The sequence below is a fragment of the Enhydra lutris genome, unplaced genomic scaffold, assembly GCF_002288905.1.
Source record: "Enhydra lutris kenyoni isolate GAN:26980312 unplaced genomic scaffold, ASM228890v2 scaffoldscaffold76, whole genome shotgun sequence".
In the NCBI taxonomy this organism is placed as follows: domain Eukaryota; kingdom Metazoa; phylum Chordata; class Mammalia; order Carnivora; family Mustelidae; genus Enhydra; species Enhydra lutris.
In genome coordinates, this window is record NW_019154160.1 from 705,091 (window position 1) to 721,575 (window position 16,485).

The 16,485-nt window shown below is 35.5% G+C and overlaps 1 protein-coding gene across 2 annotated transcripts in view; it reads left to right on the top strand.

The window, feature by feature from the left end:
- LOC111160489 (AT-rich interaction domain 4B) overlaps positions 1–16,485 on the top strand; it is a 141,386-nt gene that overhangs the window by 64,562 nt on the left and 60,339 nt on the right. For both annotated transcript variants that reach the window (XM_022523636.1, XM_022523637.1), the window contains exons 6-8: positions 656–735; positions 6,580–6,671; positions 14,645–14,783. In XM_022523636.1, the coding sequence (XP_022379344.1) occupies positions 656–735; positions 6,580–6,671; positions 14,645–14,783 (311 nt within the window). The remainder of the gene's footprint in view (positions 1–655; positions 736–6,579; positions 6,672–14,644; positions 14,784–16,485) is intronic.

Sequence of the window (16,485 nt, forward strand, 5' to 3'; positions counted from 1 at the left end):
AATATGTAATTTTCAATGGGGAGTGAATTTGTCACCCAGGGAGCACCTGGCAATGTCCGAAGACACTTTCGGTTGTCAGAAGTAAGGAGCCACTAGTGGCATCTAGTGGCCAGAGGCCAGGGAAGCTGCTAAGTATCCTACAGTGTTCAGAATAGCCTTCATGATAAAGAATTATCTGCCCTGAAATGTTTGTAGTGCTCAGGTTTAGAAACCCTGCTTTAAATAGTAAAAGCAGAGTAATTTTTTAGGTGCAGTCTGAATATATAAATTTGTATTCTTCTTTTTTTTTTTTTTTTTCCCAGTGAATCTGTCAGTATTACCAGCTGGAAAACTTGCCTTTCTTTGACCACTTTGAGAAGGGTTAATTAACATTTAGATTGTTTTTTCCTTAAATGCTAACTTTTTTTTTCCCCCTCAATGTTTTCTGGGTCAGGGAAGATGTTTTCATTTCAGGTATATTATTTCGTTATCACTAGAAATTGGAAAACATATTCTGTATTTGAAGTTATCAGAAAACAAAACATGGACTAATTTTCAGGTGTACTCTTCTGAAACAATAGTTCTGTTTGCACTCAAAATTCAATGATAATTTATATCATCTTTGTTAATCTTTGAAAAATCCTTCAGTCGTTTCTAATTTTATCTCCTCTCATAGTTTTTGATGATGGAGATGAGAAGACACTGAGACGATCTTCACTGTGCCTGAAGGGAGAGAGGCATTTTGCTGAAAGTGAAGTAAGTAATCGTTTAATGAATGATTGTGTGAAGACACAATTTTGTATTGGGGGAGCATATTTTTCTTTCTCAACTCAAGCTACTTACTTGTTAGTCAGGAAAATTCATTAATACCATTATCATGTGATCTGTGAGTCCTGTTTAAGGCCTGTGTTTGAGTACCAGGTGATATATTCCTTCCCCCTGCCCCCCGCCAAGAATATTTTAGCATTTGTCCACAATGAAAATTCAATGATCTTGCTTAACTATTATTTTTAGGCAACTTTTATGTAGACTCTAATTTTAAATAATTATAGAAAAGAGGTGTCCATTTATAATCCACTTGAACCCCCTCATTAAAGGATCTGTACAGACTACAAGTCGTCCCTAACTGCTGCTGCTGCTGCTTGCTGATGTCATTATAGCCCCTCCTCAGAGATGCCTTGTCTGACTGCCCTTTCTAGACTAGTCCCTGCCATCCTCTCAGTCCTTTCAGATTGGTCGAAGTTTCTTCAGAGCTTGTGTCATTCTCTCACATCAGGATATGTGTATGTGCTTAGTTATTTGTTTATTGTCTGCCTTCCTCCCTAGAAGGTGTCACAAGGGCAGGGATTTTATAGGTCTTCCTCCCCACTCATTCCCAGTTCCTTGAACAGTGCCTGGAATAGAGCAGGCGCTGAATAAATGGTAGTCAGATGAATAAATGAAGTGCTTATATTTGACATGGACTTTGCTCACTGCTTTACCTACATCATCATATTCATAACACTGTGAAGTAGATAGCATGATTATCTTTAATTTACAGATGGTGAGACTGATGGTCAGAGCTGGTTCTCAAACCAGTATTTTCTAGTACCAAAGCCATGCTCTAGAATTGAAAGGTGTTAAGTTACTAAGAATGGAGGGAGGGTTCACAAAGTTTTGTAAATCAGTAGTTTGCAATCCAGAATTTTGAAAATGGACATATTGTTAAAGTGTTATATTCTGTAGTCCAGCCTATAAATATTAATGCACAGCATGGCCAAACCATGATTACCTTTCTTCTTGTCACTATTTAGAACAGTGTTTCTTTGGGGACATTTTTATATTATTTATTTGACTTTTAAACTTTATTTTATGTTTTCTTGTTTTGAAAATATTTTCCTTTCCCTTAAATAATTGAATTCCTATTCCAGTTGAGAATTTGGGACAGGTTCTGTGTTTTGTGATTCCGGCCTATTTTTTTCAGTCTCATATTGTAAGATTTCTACTTATTTTTTCTTTTCCTATTTTTTTTATTTTTAAGTTTTTATTTATTTAAGTAATCCCTATACCCAATGTGGGGCTCAAACTCACAACCCGATATCAAGAGTCACATGCTCTTCGACTGAGCCAGCCATGTGCCCCATTTCCCTGAACTTCTGTCTTACAAGACTACTTGGTATTTTCAGATTATGATTCATATTCTTTTCTTGGTTTCTGCTGAGTACTGCTCTTAATGTCCCTCCATGATGTCTTTCATGAGCTTTCTAAGCAGATTTGATCCCTTTATCCTTTGATCCTTTGGCATTTCTCTTATTCTTATTTGATGGTCTTTTTTATTATTATTTTTATTTTCCCCTGTAAGATTTTAAGCTGTTTTGCGGGGTAATAGCCCTATTTTTGTCATTTTGATAGGCTCTTCTTGCGCCCCCCCCCCCCAGTTTTCTGTATAGAAGCCTTCAGTAAATATTTTTTAATTAATTGTGAAGCTTTAAATATAGGAATTATATACAACTTTAAAATTGGCAGTGAATTTGGCTTTTTTGTACTGATAAAGTAACAATTCTTTATAAGTTTATGTAATTTTTTTAATGTTTTATTTATTTAATCGCTACACCCAGTGTGGTCTCAAACTCACAACCATGAGAGCAAGAGTCATATACTTTTCTGACTAAGCTAGCCAGCCACCCCGAAGTTTATATAATTCTTAGAAATAATTTCATTTCTCTTAGAACATGTGTACAGTTATAGTAGGCCAGTGAATAAATATGGGGGCTTAAAGACTTGAATTTTCATCTGTTTAGTGAAGGCATGTGCCTTATTTTTTTTAATCCAGAGAAATATCTAAAATACTTTGTTGTTGCACCCCCCCTCCCAGGAGAATCGTATAGTTAACAGGGCCGTTGTAGTGTAAAGGCTGAAGCAGTATGAACAAGTAGCTCAGTGTGTCCTTCTCACCTTCAAGGTAGACACTTTTACTGTGTGTGTCTATATGTGTTAGACTTTATGTTTTGCTAGATGGTACTTAGAATACGGGTGTATTGTATCCCATTCTCATAAGCCAGGTGCATGCTATGTTAGATAGTGGAGACAAAAGGGTAAGCCAAGTAGACATGGAATTTATCCTTGAGTAACTTAACGTCTGTTGGAGGAGAAAAAGCATTAATCAAACAACCATGTATTCTAAGATTATATATGTACTGGGTTCTGTGGTAGCATGGCCAGGAGTGTATTTAATCTGCCATCTATGTATTCCTTCTCTTTATTTGATATTTTTGATATTTTCAAAAAACATTTTTAATTTGTTGAAAAATTACTCAGAGCATTATTATTACCAGTAATAACTTTGATCTTGAGCAGAAAGCCACATCAGACTGGCAGTGTTTGGGATCACTAATTCCATTAAGAAGCTACATACTTAAAGACTTAAATTTAAGATGTCCATGTAAGAGAATCACAGCCACACTTCAGTCAATTCTGGCGCTAACAGTATGGGTTCTAGCCCTAACCGGCTTCCTGAGGGTGTTGACACTGCCTGGGGGTTGGGGCATTTCTGCAGAGCTTGTTACTCAGAAGTAGTTTCATCAGCTGGTATTCACTGTGCGTTTACTACTTCCTATGTGCAGTTGATACTCCAAAGAAAGGTTAGTTAAATCTCATCTCCGTATTTCCTGTAGCCCATTTAGGAAACAGGGCCATAGGCATGTCTCCCGTAGGCCTATGGAATTTTCTTTTAGCTTTAATATAGCTAGGAGTGTCTGATTTTTGCTCTTTAGGTTTTAATGAGACAAATTTTACCCTTCCCTCAGTCTTTTCTCTCACTTGAAATAAATGTACTCCTACTTTCCTGGACATGATTTGAGGCTAGGGACAGAGATAAGGCTTCTTACTGCTCTAAATCTTCATTACATAGGGAAAGTAATCAGAAATCCTGGATATTTTCTTTCCTATAACTGGTGACTTACCAGATGCTTAAAATAGAAATCCTAGTACTTGATAGAAGTCTCTGCTTTCACAAGAGCAACCTTAATATTAGGGGAGTGAGGTGGGGCATTTAATCCTAATGTTTGCTTGACAGAGGTGAATATAGATTAATTTATTTTCTCTGTTTAGCAAATATTGTACTTTGAAATTTGGAGGAGGAAGCATAATTAGGAGTTAATAACAAGTGACTTCTTCTTTTTCTTCTTCTTCTTCTTCTTTTTTTTTTTTTAATTTTATTTATTTGAGGGGCGCCTGGGTGGCTCAGTCGGTTGAGCATCTGCCTTCAGCTTGGGTCATGATCTTCAGGGTCCTGAGATCGAGCCCCACATCGGGCTGCCTGGTCATTGGGGAGTCTGCTTCTCCCTCTGACCCTCCCCCTTCTCATGCTCTGTCTCTCACTCTCACTTTCTCTGAAATAAATAAAATCTAAAAAATAATTTTATTGGGGCGCCTGGGTGGCTCAGTGGGTTAAAGCCTCTGCCTTCGGCTCAGGTCATGATCCCAGAGTCCTGGGATCGAGCCCCACATCAGGCTCTCTGCTCTGTGGGGAGCCTGCTTCCTCCTCTCTCTGCCTGCCTCTCTGCCTACTTGTGATCTCTGTCTGTCAAATAAATAAATAAAAATCTTTTAAAAAAGTAATAATAATTTTATTTATTTGAAAGAGAGAGCAGAGTGAGAGACAGCACGAGCTGCAGGGGCGGGGGTGAGAGGCAGAAAGGGAGAGGGCAAATAGACTCCCTGCTGAGCAGGGAGCTCAATGCAGGGCTCAATTCCAGAACCCCAGGGTCCTGATCCTGCGCTGAAGGCAGACGCTTAACTGACTGAGCCAACCAGCCACCCCTGACAAGTGACTTCTAGAGAGGTTTTATTTTGTATATTACTGTATTTAGACCAACTTTTGCCTCCAGATTTATTTTATTTATTTGAGAGAGAGATTGAGGGAACAGAGGGCAAGGGAAAGAATCCTCAAGTAGACTCCCCTACAGAGTGTGGAGCTGGACATGGGGCTCTATCCAAGGACCCTGAGGTCATCACCTGAACTGAAATTAGGAGTCAGATGCTTAACTGACTGAACTACTTAGGCACCCCTCCAAATGGTTTTTAAATGCCTGACTTAAGCTGAATTTGCAAGATTAGATTTTATGTCCTATGAAAGTTAATAGTTTCTGTCTTCTGAAGGAATTGATCTTTATGTTTGATGGGTAGTACCTTTTCCCTATTTCAGTATCCTTTGTTGTTGGATACATAGATCTATGTACCTCAGGTACATTTACATATATTCTAATAAGTTATGCAATCTAACAAGTTATGCAAGATTATTAATATGGTTCCCCTTTCACATTTTATTCATCTTGTTTCAACAAAATTATCTGTTTTAAAAATAAAAGTTAAAAATTTCCTTTTAAATACTTACAGTTAATATTTAGATAGTCTGATTTTTTCAAATCTAAAATAATATATACTCTTTCATGTAACACCCTGGTTTGTAACTTTGAGAAGTTTTTTTAAAAATTAAAAAAAATTTTTTATTTTTTTGAGGAATCTTTATCCTAAGTAGTTTCTCACCCTCACTTCCGTCCTGACAGTTTTTGTGGGGTCTTTAGTTCCCCTGGTATTCATGAAATTATCTGTAATAGCAGAGGTTCTATTGGAGAGGTGAAAGGAATAGCAAATGTATGGAAGATCTTAAAAATGCAGAAAAAGCAGCATTATCAAAATTAATATTCGGAGAATGAAGTTAATTGGGATAGTGTCTTCAGATTGAGACCTTAACTTTTTAGTTACATAAACCTTTTAAGGAAATAATGGCAAGAAAAATCCAAGAAGTATCTAATATTGAGAAGTGAAGGGAATCATTCCAGGATTCCTTTTTTCTTCATTCTGCTTGTTATTAACCAACAACCAATTCCTCACCTGGAAATCATTATTTTAGGATGGGGTGAGGGACAAACGGTTTGACATGAACTGTCAGTTGACAATAGGAAATGTTTACTTGCTGATCATTATCTTCATACCAAGCACTGTATTGGATGCTGCAGACTAAAAAGGAAGGGAAAATTAAATGTAGAGAAGTCAATATTTACATATTCTTTAAAAAAGGTGTATTGCAGAAAACGTTTGCAAAGTAAATATATATCCTATCTAAAGCCTTTTTTCAAACACTTGATGCTTTTTTGGGGGATAATTTTGTTACCTGTTAAGAATTCTATATTATGGATTATGATTCCCTTTGAGCAAAGAGAAATTTGATTTGCGGTTGGCCCCAATTCAGATGCTAGGTCCTTACGTATAGGTTTCTTCTCTCTCCAGTCTATTTTCTATTGAGCTGTGTTTTATTTTGTATTTTAATCATTCTTAGAAATCTTTCAGCCTTCAAAAAGATAATGAAACCACAAAGAAAGAACAACTTAATTTTTTTCACTCCCCCCCTCACCCCAGCCCCCCGTAATGGGTTCATTCATCTTTATTCTAATATCTTTGAAATGACAGTTGTCTATCTTTAGGAAAGTTGTATTTTAGTCTTCCTTGGGGACAGTTTTTAATCTTCAAATCTAAGCATATTCTTAAACTGATTTGGTTTAAAAAGGAAAGAGAACTTGCTACGTCGTAACTTTGATGGGTTTATGTTCTTACCCACAGACATTAGACCAGCTCCCACTCACCAACCCTGAACATTTTGGCACTCCTGTCATAGGGAAGAAAACAAATAGAGGAAGAAGATCTAATCATATGTAAGTCCATTTTCATAACTGTTAGTTGAACCTGAATTCATTTCTCCTTCTAGTATTGTTTTAAGAGTTACTAATTTGAAATTGTACTTTGCAAAATGCTAACTGGATCTCGTAGCAATTTCAGACTCCTTAGCACGGTGCTTGAGATTCTCCACGCTCAGCCAGCCTTAACAGCTGCGTATCTGTCTGCCGTTTCTCCCTGCATGCGCCTTGGTGCTGTAGTCAGAGTGGAACCAGTCAACATTCGCTGGATACATCCTTTGTTTTCCTGATACTTTGCTTTTATTCATGCTTTTTTTTTTTTTTTTCCTTTCTCAGATGCCACCTTCCATGTCATTATCTCACTCATTCAGTCTCCCAACAGAAATGCTCCCACCTCTATGTGAACTGTTTTGTGTCTCCCTACTCTTTCCTTGAAAACAGACCTGTTTTCTTTCCTCTGAGCTCTCTAAATTCTTTGCATTTATCTAATGTCAAAAACAGTATTTCATCTGTTACTGTCTTTGTAGTATTTGTTTTCTCTTCCTAATAATCTTAATCTCCTTGACAGAAACCATCTTACTTATTTTTATGTCTTACAGTTGTGACATATATTCTATCAGTTTAACAAATTACTTTTAATGGGCCATGCATAGGCTCCAAAAGTCTTTAAATTAAAAAGGATCACAGGATCGAAAGGTCATCAGAGATAAACAATTTTCAAACAGTTTGAGAAAGAAAAATCATTTATTGCGAAGGACTGGGCGGCACAATGGGATCAGACTTCTCCATAGTAATACTAGATGCTGGTAGTCAATAGAATGTGGAGTGTTGGAATGGAAGTCTCTATTAAAAAGGTGGACTCGGTTACTTAATATAATGGAACATTGGGGGAAATTAAAGATATGATGATAACAGATAGAGAAAAAGTAGCAAAGGCACTAAGTAACTTCCCCTGAAAATTGTATCAGAAAGGAAAACTTAGTAGGATGGAGGGAGAGGAGGTGGCTTAAATACAAAATTAAGTCCTAGTAACAGTAGGAAGTCGACAGAATAATGCCTACAATGTATAAATCAGTATAAGAGTATTATTTAGAGATAAGGTACTATCAAAGAAACAGCTGGAATAGTTAAAAACATAGGTGCCTCTATAGGAGCAGGTGAAGAAAATTGGGAAGGTGAGTTTTTAATGTATTCCATTGGAGGTTATTTTAGAAACAATTTTGAACATTTCACCTGGGTAAAATTCAAAAATTTTAACGTGTCTGAGCCCAAAAATTATCAGAGTGGCAGTTAAAAATAAATAGAGTCGAATTACTGAAATCTTTAGCATAAGTGAATGCTTTCATTCAGTATTAAGAATCACATATTAAATGTAAGTATGGCTCAGCTTTGGAGATAGAAATCAGATCGAGTAAGCACTGTCTCTCATATTGCGTACTTTCAGCCTTAGAGGAAAGTGATGAAGATAGGTATTATTTTATCCATATTAATAATTGGGGACATTGGGCTCAGAGACAATGAACACACTAAGGAACACACTAAGGAAAGGACAAGGACTTGAACTCACCCATGCTCCATGGGCCTTTTCCCATTCAACTGATTGACTCTTACTTAGAGTAGTACTTCAGTTTCTTTCTAAAATTGTTCTAACAGTAAATAAATAATGACTCATTGGAGGGAGGAAATTAAAAGACTAATCCTTACACTGAAAAAATATTTCATATTTGTATTTTCCTACTATACTTGTGATTCAGACCATGCTTTTTTTTTCTTAACTCTCTGAAATTTTTACAAGATGTTTTTCAATTAATTACTAAGTGAATAATGTCTCTCACTTGGGATTTAGCTTGCTGATGACTTGAGTATCTTAGGGTATTCAGGGTGTAACTATTATTTGCTCTTCTCCATACAACTTGTTCATCCAGAAGGAGAAATAAATGAAAAATGTATGTTAGCATTACTCATATGAAAGCATCCTGTTGTCATTATTTGATGTTACTGTGATCTAATAATGTTATCAGTTTTTCCAGAGGGATGTTTTATTGCCATAGACTATTCACTGAAGCACTTACAAGATAAACCTTTCAATGTCTCTTTGAAAATTAATGACTTCCACTGTGTATTAAAATTTTACCTACCATTGCTCATTAGAGTCTTCCATAGTTTTGGTAGTCAACTTCTAAATATGATCATTGATATCAGAATAATGAGGTAGGGTGTATTTGATGTAAAATTATTTCATTATTGTAGATTTCTACTTCTCTAGCTTTTGAGAGTGGCAATGTGGCTTGATTGTTAAGTGTGAACTTTGGAGCCAGGTGGCCTGGGTGTGAATAACTCTGCCATTTCCTTGCTCTATAGCTTTGGGCAGATTACTTAGTGTTCATGCCTCAATTTTCTCATCTGCAAAATTGAGATAATAGTATTACCTATCTCTCAGAATTGTTGCAAAGATTAAATGAATTCATACCCTTAAGGTGTTTATATAGGAAATACCGTGTAAATACTAGATATCAAACGTCATGTATTGAATGCAAAAATTTTCATCATATACCAGTATGTCACTTGACTTCATTCATAAAAATATTTATATGTGTGAGTATATAAAGATACTGCTTACAGTGTTTATGTCTGATAAGTGGAACTGGTTTTGGCTATATTATTTGAATTTTTTGAAACAATATTTCCATATTTTATATTTTATATATATATTGTAAGAAAAACAATTTTTGTGTCCATCAAAAATTCTTTTTAAATTTTGAAAAATATTGCATCTAATATTTAGACATGTTTTATCTTTCGTCAACTGTCACCTACACATGTAAACATAAATTTGAAGTAAGATAATTTATAGAGTATCACCTAGAATGATCTTTAAAAATGACCCAGTGGGGCGCCTGGGTGGCTCAGTGGGTTAAGCCGCTGCCTTCGGCTCAGGTCGTGATCTCAGAGTCCTGGGATCGAGCCCCTCATCGGGCTCTCTGCTCAGCAGGGAGCCTGCTTCCTCCTCTCTATCTGCCTGCCTCTCTGCCTGCTTGTGATCTCTCTGTCAAATAAGTAAATAAAATCTTTAAAAAAATTTTTTTTAAATGACCCAGTTATGACATATTAAAAAATCTATTAGCTGAGGTCTCCCTTTCTTGAAGATGAGACTAAAGCTTGCAGTTGTCACTGAGCAGGTTGATCTTTGCTTTCTGAAGAGTCCAGCAGACGTTCTAAGTGATTTTCCTGTTGAGAATCTCTGTGTATAATGAAAGATTTGCTGTTGGGGTTGTATTGCATATGTGCAGAGTAAGAATGCCAACCAGAGGTTGAGAATTAACTCTTACAGGAAACGAAGCCTTTCTCATCTATAATCTTGTTTTGCTTGCTCTATTCCTTCCCCCTCACTATGGTGGTCATTCTCATTGCCAAGAGATGTTATAGTGTTTTCGCTTAGCACTTAATGCCATGGTATGTAGGCACCACAGGCAAGTACCACAGTTGGAAATTCCCTTCTCCTTTACTACAGTCCCTCAGAGTTCTTTCTCCCCTTTCTGAGTGTTTTTCTACAACAAAGTCTTGGACCTGGACCTTAAGGTCATTTATCTGACCTTCATTTCCTCTTCCATTACTCAACTAAAAAAGTCGTCATTTGATTCTCTGATTGTCTTTTGAAATTTAATTTTGTACAAAGATAAATAAGGTTATTTCTTCCCAGGCTTCCCCAGACTCCATTGTTTACGAGTATATCACTACTTTTATTTTCTTTTAACAACTTTTAATCCACATGCCGGTTAATGTGCCTTCAGATATTCCAAAATTGATTATTTTTGTTACCTTCCTTCAGTTGAGTTTTATTTATATTCTACCTTAAATTGCTTAATTCAAATATATTCAGCTATTTTCTTAAGATTATCATTCTCTATTTTAATTTTTTAAAGCAAGTTATTGATCATTTAATCAGCGTTTAAGTTGATTGAATTTTGCTGTTACAATTTAGCCACTGAATATAGATGTTTTATTTCTGCCTAAAGAATAGAATAACTGAAATCATAGAAACATTTGTGTACCCTCACCCCTCAAAAGTGTTTTCCAATAACCTGGCAAAAGTGTATATGCAGCTGCTACAGTAGAAATCAGTCTGCTTGTTATTTTTTTTCTCCTTCAGAAAAAGTGTGAAGCATAAGAAAGCTTAAAATGGTTCTTGATAGGGATTATGTATGGGCAGGGATTTTACCCATTGACAGCACTAAAGTTTACCCAATAAAGTAGTGATGTGTACTTGGTATTTATATAGGTCTGCAGATCTTTAAAAAATGTTTTTCACTGAGATATAATTAACATGCCAAAATTCACCCTCATAAAGTGTCTAGTGTGTGGTGTTTTTAGTATATTCATTGATTGCATAACCAGTGCCACTATCTAATTCTAGAAGTTTTTTTTTTATTATTTGCTGTTTTTTTTTTGATATGAGAATTTGATTCTAGTTTCCTTCTTGATTAAAAACTGGGGAAAAAATAAAACCCTTTTATTGGTAAGTATATACATGACTGTATGTTCTATGTTTTAATCTCTAAAGAGCTGTACATTGTTAGACTTCCAGATACTGACTAATACAGGTTTTTAATTTAGTGTACAAAATTTGACACCAAGTTACTTGCCTGAAATTATAAGGATCATTGAAGTTGGTTTTTCTGGTTGCATCTTGTCATTTGCTGTTCTTTGGCACACATCTTGTCTAAAGTTCTTACTTAATTCACAATTAATTTACAATTAATAGTGATGTGCAGTCAGTTTTAAATAATTAGTGTGGTAAACATTTCCGTGTAGTTAGCTTTGTTTCCAGTGGGCATCAGATAATCATGTCACAAAGACAGTGCATTATTTCATTCTGGCTCTCTAAACAAATACGATCTTACCACCAAAGAAGCAACGATGTCAGAGGGCTATAACACCAAGCAGGTTCTCTGCTTGCTCTGTGTTTGCTCTCTTAAAATATTTTTTAAAATTATTTTTTATTATTTTTACATTTTATTTTTATTTATTTGAAAGAGCACATGTGAGCTCACAAGCAGGGAGAGCAGCAGAGGGGAAAGGAGAAGTAAATTCCCCTGCTGAGCAGGGAGCCCAAAGTGGGGCTTGATCCCAGGACCCCAGCATCATGACCTAGCTGAAGGAAGATGCTTAACTGACTGAGCTAGCCTTAAATAAAATAGTTTTGATGCTCATTTATTTCAGTTCACTAGTTTACTGAGTGTCTTGGGTAAATTATTTCCTGGCTAAGAGTCTTAGGTATAGACAGTTGTGTGGTTTATACTGGTTGTGTACATTATACTGCTTGTATACATTTTATGATTTTAGGAAAAATAAAATTAGAAATAACATAGTAGAAAGAAAGAAATCTATTCAGTTCATTTATTTACTCAACAAATATTTATTGAATATCTATGCTTGTGCCAAGCACTGTTCAGGTATTTGGGATATATCAGTGAATAAAAGGCATTGATAAAATCTCTGCCCTTAGAGCTTATATTCTCGCATATATGGGAGATAGGCGATAAAGAAAATACATAAGAAAGAACTAAGTAGATTATATTAGTATGATGGATTTGTAAATGCTGTGGGTAAAGAATAAAAGTGAGGAGAGATTGGGGCAAATTTGAATGAGAGGGTCAGGGTCACCTAATTGAAATGACAGTTGAAAAGATACTTAGAGGAGTCCAAGCATTTCCAGATGTTGAGGAGTAGAGCGTTCCAAGCTGTTTGACTGCAAAGGGGAGTAGAGAAATGAGGTGGCAGTAGCTGGTGGGGAAGGTGAGGTCAGGGGAATTTTTTTTTTTAAAGATTTTATTTATTTATTTGACAGAGAGAGATCACAAGTAGGCAGAGAGGCAGGCAGAGAGAGAGGAGGAAGCAGGCTCCCCGCCGAGCAGAGAGCCCAACTTGGGGCTCAATCCCAGGACCTTGGGATCATGACCTGAGTCGAAGGCAGAGGCTTAACCCACTGAGCCACCCAGGTGCCCCAGGGGATTCTTTTTTTAAGTCGGAAAAATAATAGCATATAAATAACAGTATGCTGGGGGGCTCAATGTAGTAGAGGCAGAAAAATTGATAAAGGAGAGAGAAATGAGCACTCTTGGAACAAAATCTTGGGGTGGGGGTCAGGAAATCTAGTCCATAAATGTGCACTGGTTTTAGAGTGGAACTTGAACATTTAATATGAAAGGTGAATAGGTGTTCTATGTAGGCAGTCACTTTTTTTTTATATGTTACTTTCTGGTGTCTGAAGTCTTCACACTTGTTAAGTCTTAAGAAAGAAATGAGAATTTTTAGAAAGATGCAGATGACTTTATGAGGCAAATAAAGCCCAGTTTTCTCTCTGTGTTTTACAGATTTAATATATGTTATCCATGATATTCGGACTTTCTGTCTTGCTAATGATAATGACATAAAAAGTGTCCCTTAAATCCTAGCTGAATAAGTTTTTTATGACTGCTTTGAAAAAGCAGTAATTATGGTTTTAAGGTTGGTTGTCTTCTACAGTCATTAGAAAGTGAAGAGATAAAAGTCATTACCCTTGAAAAACACTACTAATCAATTAGAGCTCAGACTTGGGAGGTCTGTCACTATTATCCCAAGCTGTGTGCCTATTTTTAAGGTTTTATGCTTTGCTAATATGAAGGTGTATTGGTTTTTCCTACCTTCTACTTACTTCCTACGTCCCTACTTAACACTGCTTTAAGTGCCATTTGAAAGAATACTAGTTCTCAGCAGCAAACTTGAAAAATTTGCTTTGTTTTTAACAGGGACAATTTTTAAGTCACTTGATCACTGAAATCAAAGACTGATATTTCCCATATCATTCCAAAATGTTTAGTATTATTATAGTAGTTTTTGCTTTCTTTATAATTATGCTGAAATATTTAAAGGAGTGACATGTTACCATCTCCTTGGAAAGGCATCAAGACAAATTTTTAGAGTATATTAGATTGTCCCAGTCAACCAAATAGTTAAATCATGTTTAAGGTTTTTAAAAGTAATCCATCAGTTTACACTTTTTCTCAGTGAACTTGGTCATTACCAACTATCTCAAAAATGTTTTCATCCCCGTAGGTAATTAATACTAACCATTCTTCTATTTTATTTTGTAAAAAAGAACCTATATTGCAGTCTCTTCATTTCTTGTATCTTCACTTACTATGGGCGTTTTGAGCACTCAGTTGTTAGAATCTTTCTTTTCTTTAACACTGGTTGTGGGCTTTCTTGGAACCAGATTCAGAGTAGAATTTTTGTTTTATGGGTTTTTTTTTTTTTTTTCCTTTTTAAAAAGTTTTACTTTTTGGTATACTTTTGTCTAACAACAAGTGGATGGTTTTCGATAATTTGTTTTTCTGCTGACAGTGAACTTCTTTCTAATTTTTAGTCTAATATACAGTGGAAACTGAAAGGAATTTCTAACATAATACAAAGTAACAGTATTGTACATTTTATCAGTGCCTAGTTTGTGTATATTTGATATTAAGGATAGCATTGGTGATCTCTTATCAGATCGTCTTCTCTCCCCACCCCAAGCCCCCAATAAATAAAGATCTTTCTTCCCCTTTTTAAAATTAGCTTTGTATTGGGAGTATAAAATTACTAAATTTAGAACTTCTTTAATCTCAGAGTTGGACCTAATATATTTTAGTGTAGTATTGGGATGTTTTGTCTTGGGCCTTCAGCTTTTTGAGGGTTTGGGGACCACTGTTACTCTGTTCTATTCTTACCCCTTAACCTTTTAAAGTAGCACTAAATAAACCTGAAGGATGTCTAGGAAAATGATATGCTTTCTTCTAATGATGATCCTTTTGTTATTCTTTAGAAATTTAGAAAACTTGAAAAATTTAAATTTGCTGTTCTGTAGGTTTTAGAAAATGGAATAAGATTTGTAGAATACCTTTATTTATCAGCGTGGCATGCTCATTCTTTGTGGAGATAAATGGAAATATCTGATTTTTTTCTTTCCCTAGACCAGAGGAAGAATCTTCTTCATCCTCCAGTGATGAAGATGAGGATGATAGGAAACAGATTGATGAACTGCTAGGAAAAGTTGTATGTGTAGATTACGCTAGTTTGGATAAAAAGAAAGCACTATGGTTTCCCGCATTGGTGAGTAACTTCTGTATAAAAGAGTTTAATTTTCAACTATTTAGGTTCATGAAAAAAACAACTGATAATCTTACTAGTGGTTTTCTTAGGTACAGAGTAGGGAAATGGTACTAGCATCATTTAGTTTACACAAAGATTACTTTCAAAATTGTCCTTGAGTACCAAGAACTCTTAAAGTCATCCAAGAAAGGCAAAATTACAGTAATTTTAAAGGGTAGGGATGCAGGAGTTCATTATACTGCTCTATTTTGGGTAGAAGATTCATAATGCAAACTTTTAAAACTTCTAAATTCATCATACGAAAGACTGTAGAAGAAGAGAATCTTTTTTCTGCTGTTATTTGCAAATGATGTCTGTTTATCATTCTTTTCAGTGAAAGTGATTTGTATTCTTTATCCTGAATGCTTATCAGCTCACTGTTTTGCACAAAGTAATTGCCCAATAAATGTTAGCTCTTATAATTAAAACTTCTGTTATATCTTAAAATTAAAACTCAAAAGGGCAATTATTTGTTTTAATAAATGTAAATACTTTATGATACCTTTGTACCTCTGCATATATCCATCTATCCATCCTAATAGTTATTGGATGCCTGCCACCTGCAAGGATTGTGTTAAGACCTTTATAAGGACTACGAGGCAGGTAATATTATTTATCCTCACTTAGAGATCAGGAGACTGAGTATTGGAAAGTATTAGAAAGACTGAGTATTAAGTAACTTGGTTAATGGTGAGCTGAAAACTTAAGTATTAGGGTGTATGATCATTTCTTTTTTCCCAAAGCACTAAGATTCTTTGTAAGAATTTCTTTTGCAACATGTTTTAAAAATCAGTTTTGTGTGTCTTTTTCTAAAATAACAGGAATATTAATTTTTTGCTGTTAATATATTCAGTATTAAGATTCTCTCACCCATAGTTTCTAAATAATTTCCTTGGTGATGAGAAAAATATTTAAGGATTTATGATGTTGAATTGTCAGTAATTAGTGTAGGAACCATCACAGTACTATTTAAAGAATCTTAGAATTATTCATATATGTAATCCTCCCCCTGAAATTGGATAGTGGATGAATAATTTTTATCAACTAGAGTGTAAAATTGTGTTGTGGATCAAACAGTCTTGACATAGTCACATAAATAGTATTTGGGGTTCAATTTTTAAAATTAGTTTTAATAAATTGAGTAAATTTTGCAAGTGTTTAGTAACATCATTGTGTTAGGAAGTGTGTTGAGCACCTGCCATGGCCAGGTACTCTGTGAAGCTGGTTCATATAAATAGTCTCATTGAATCCTAACTGAGACTGAAAAAATAAGGGGTATTTACCCTGTTTTTTTTTTTTTAAAGATTTTATTTATTTATTTGACAGAGATCACAAGTAGGCAGAGAGGCGGGGGGAGAGGGAAGCAGGCTCCCGGCTGAGCAGAGAGGCCGATGCGGGACTCAATCCCAGGACCCCGAGATCATGACCTGAGCCAAAGGCAGCGGCTTAACCCACTGAGCCACCCAGGCACCCGTATTTACCCTATTTTAACAGGAGGAAGTCTTAGCTTCCATGATTCACGCAGTCTTCCTTTTCATTTTCCTTCACTGTTTCTCCTCTAACCAACCTTTAAATGTTGTTGTGCAAGGTGCAGAATACATTACTCTGTATTGTCTTTAGGGTGATCGCATCCCCTTTTATAGTATCGGTTGCAGAGTTATCA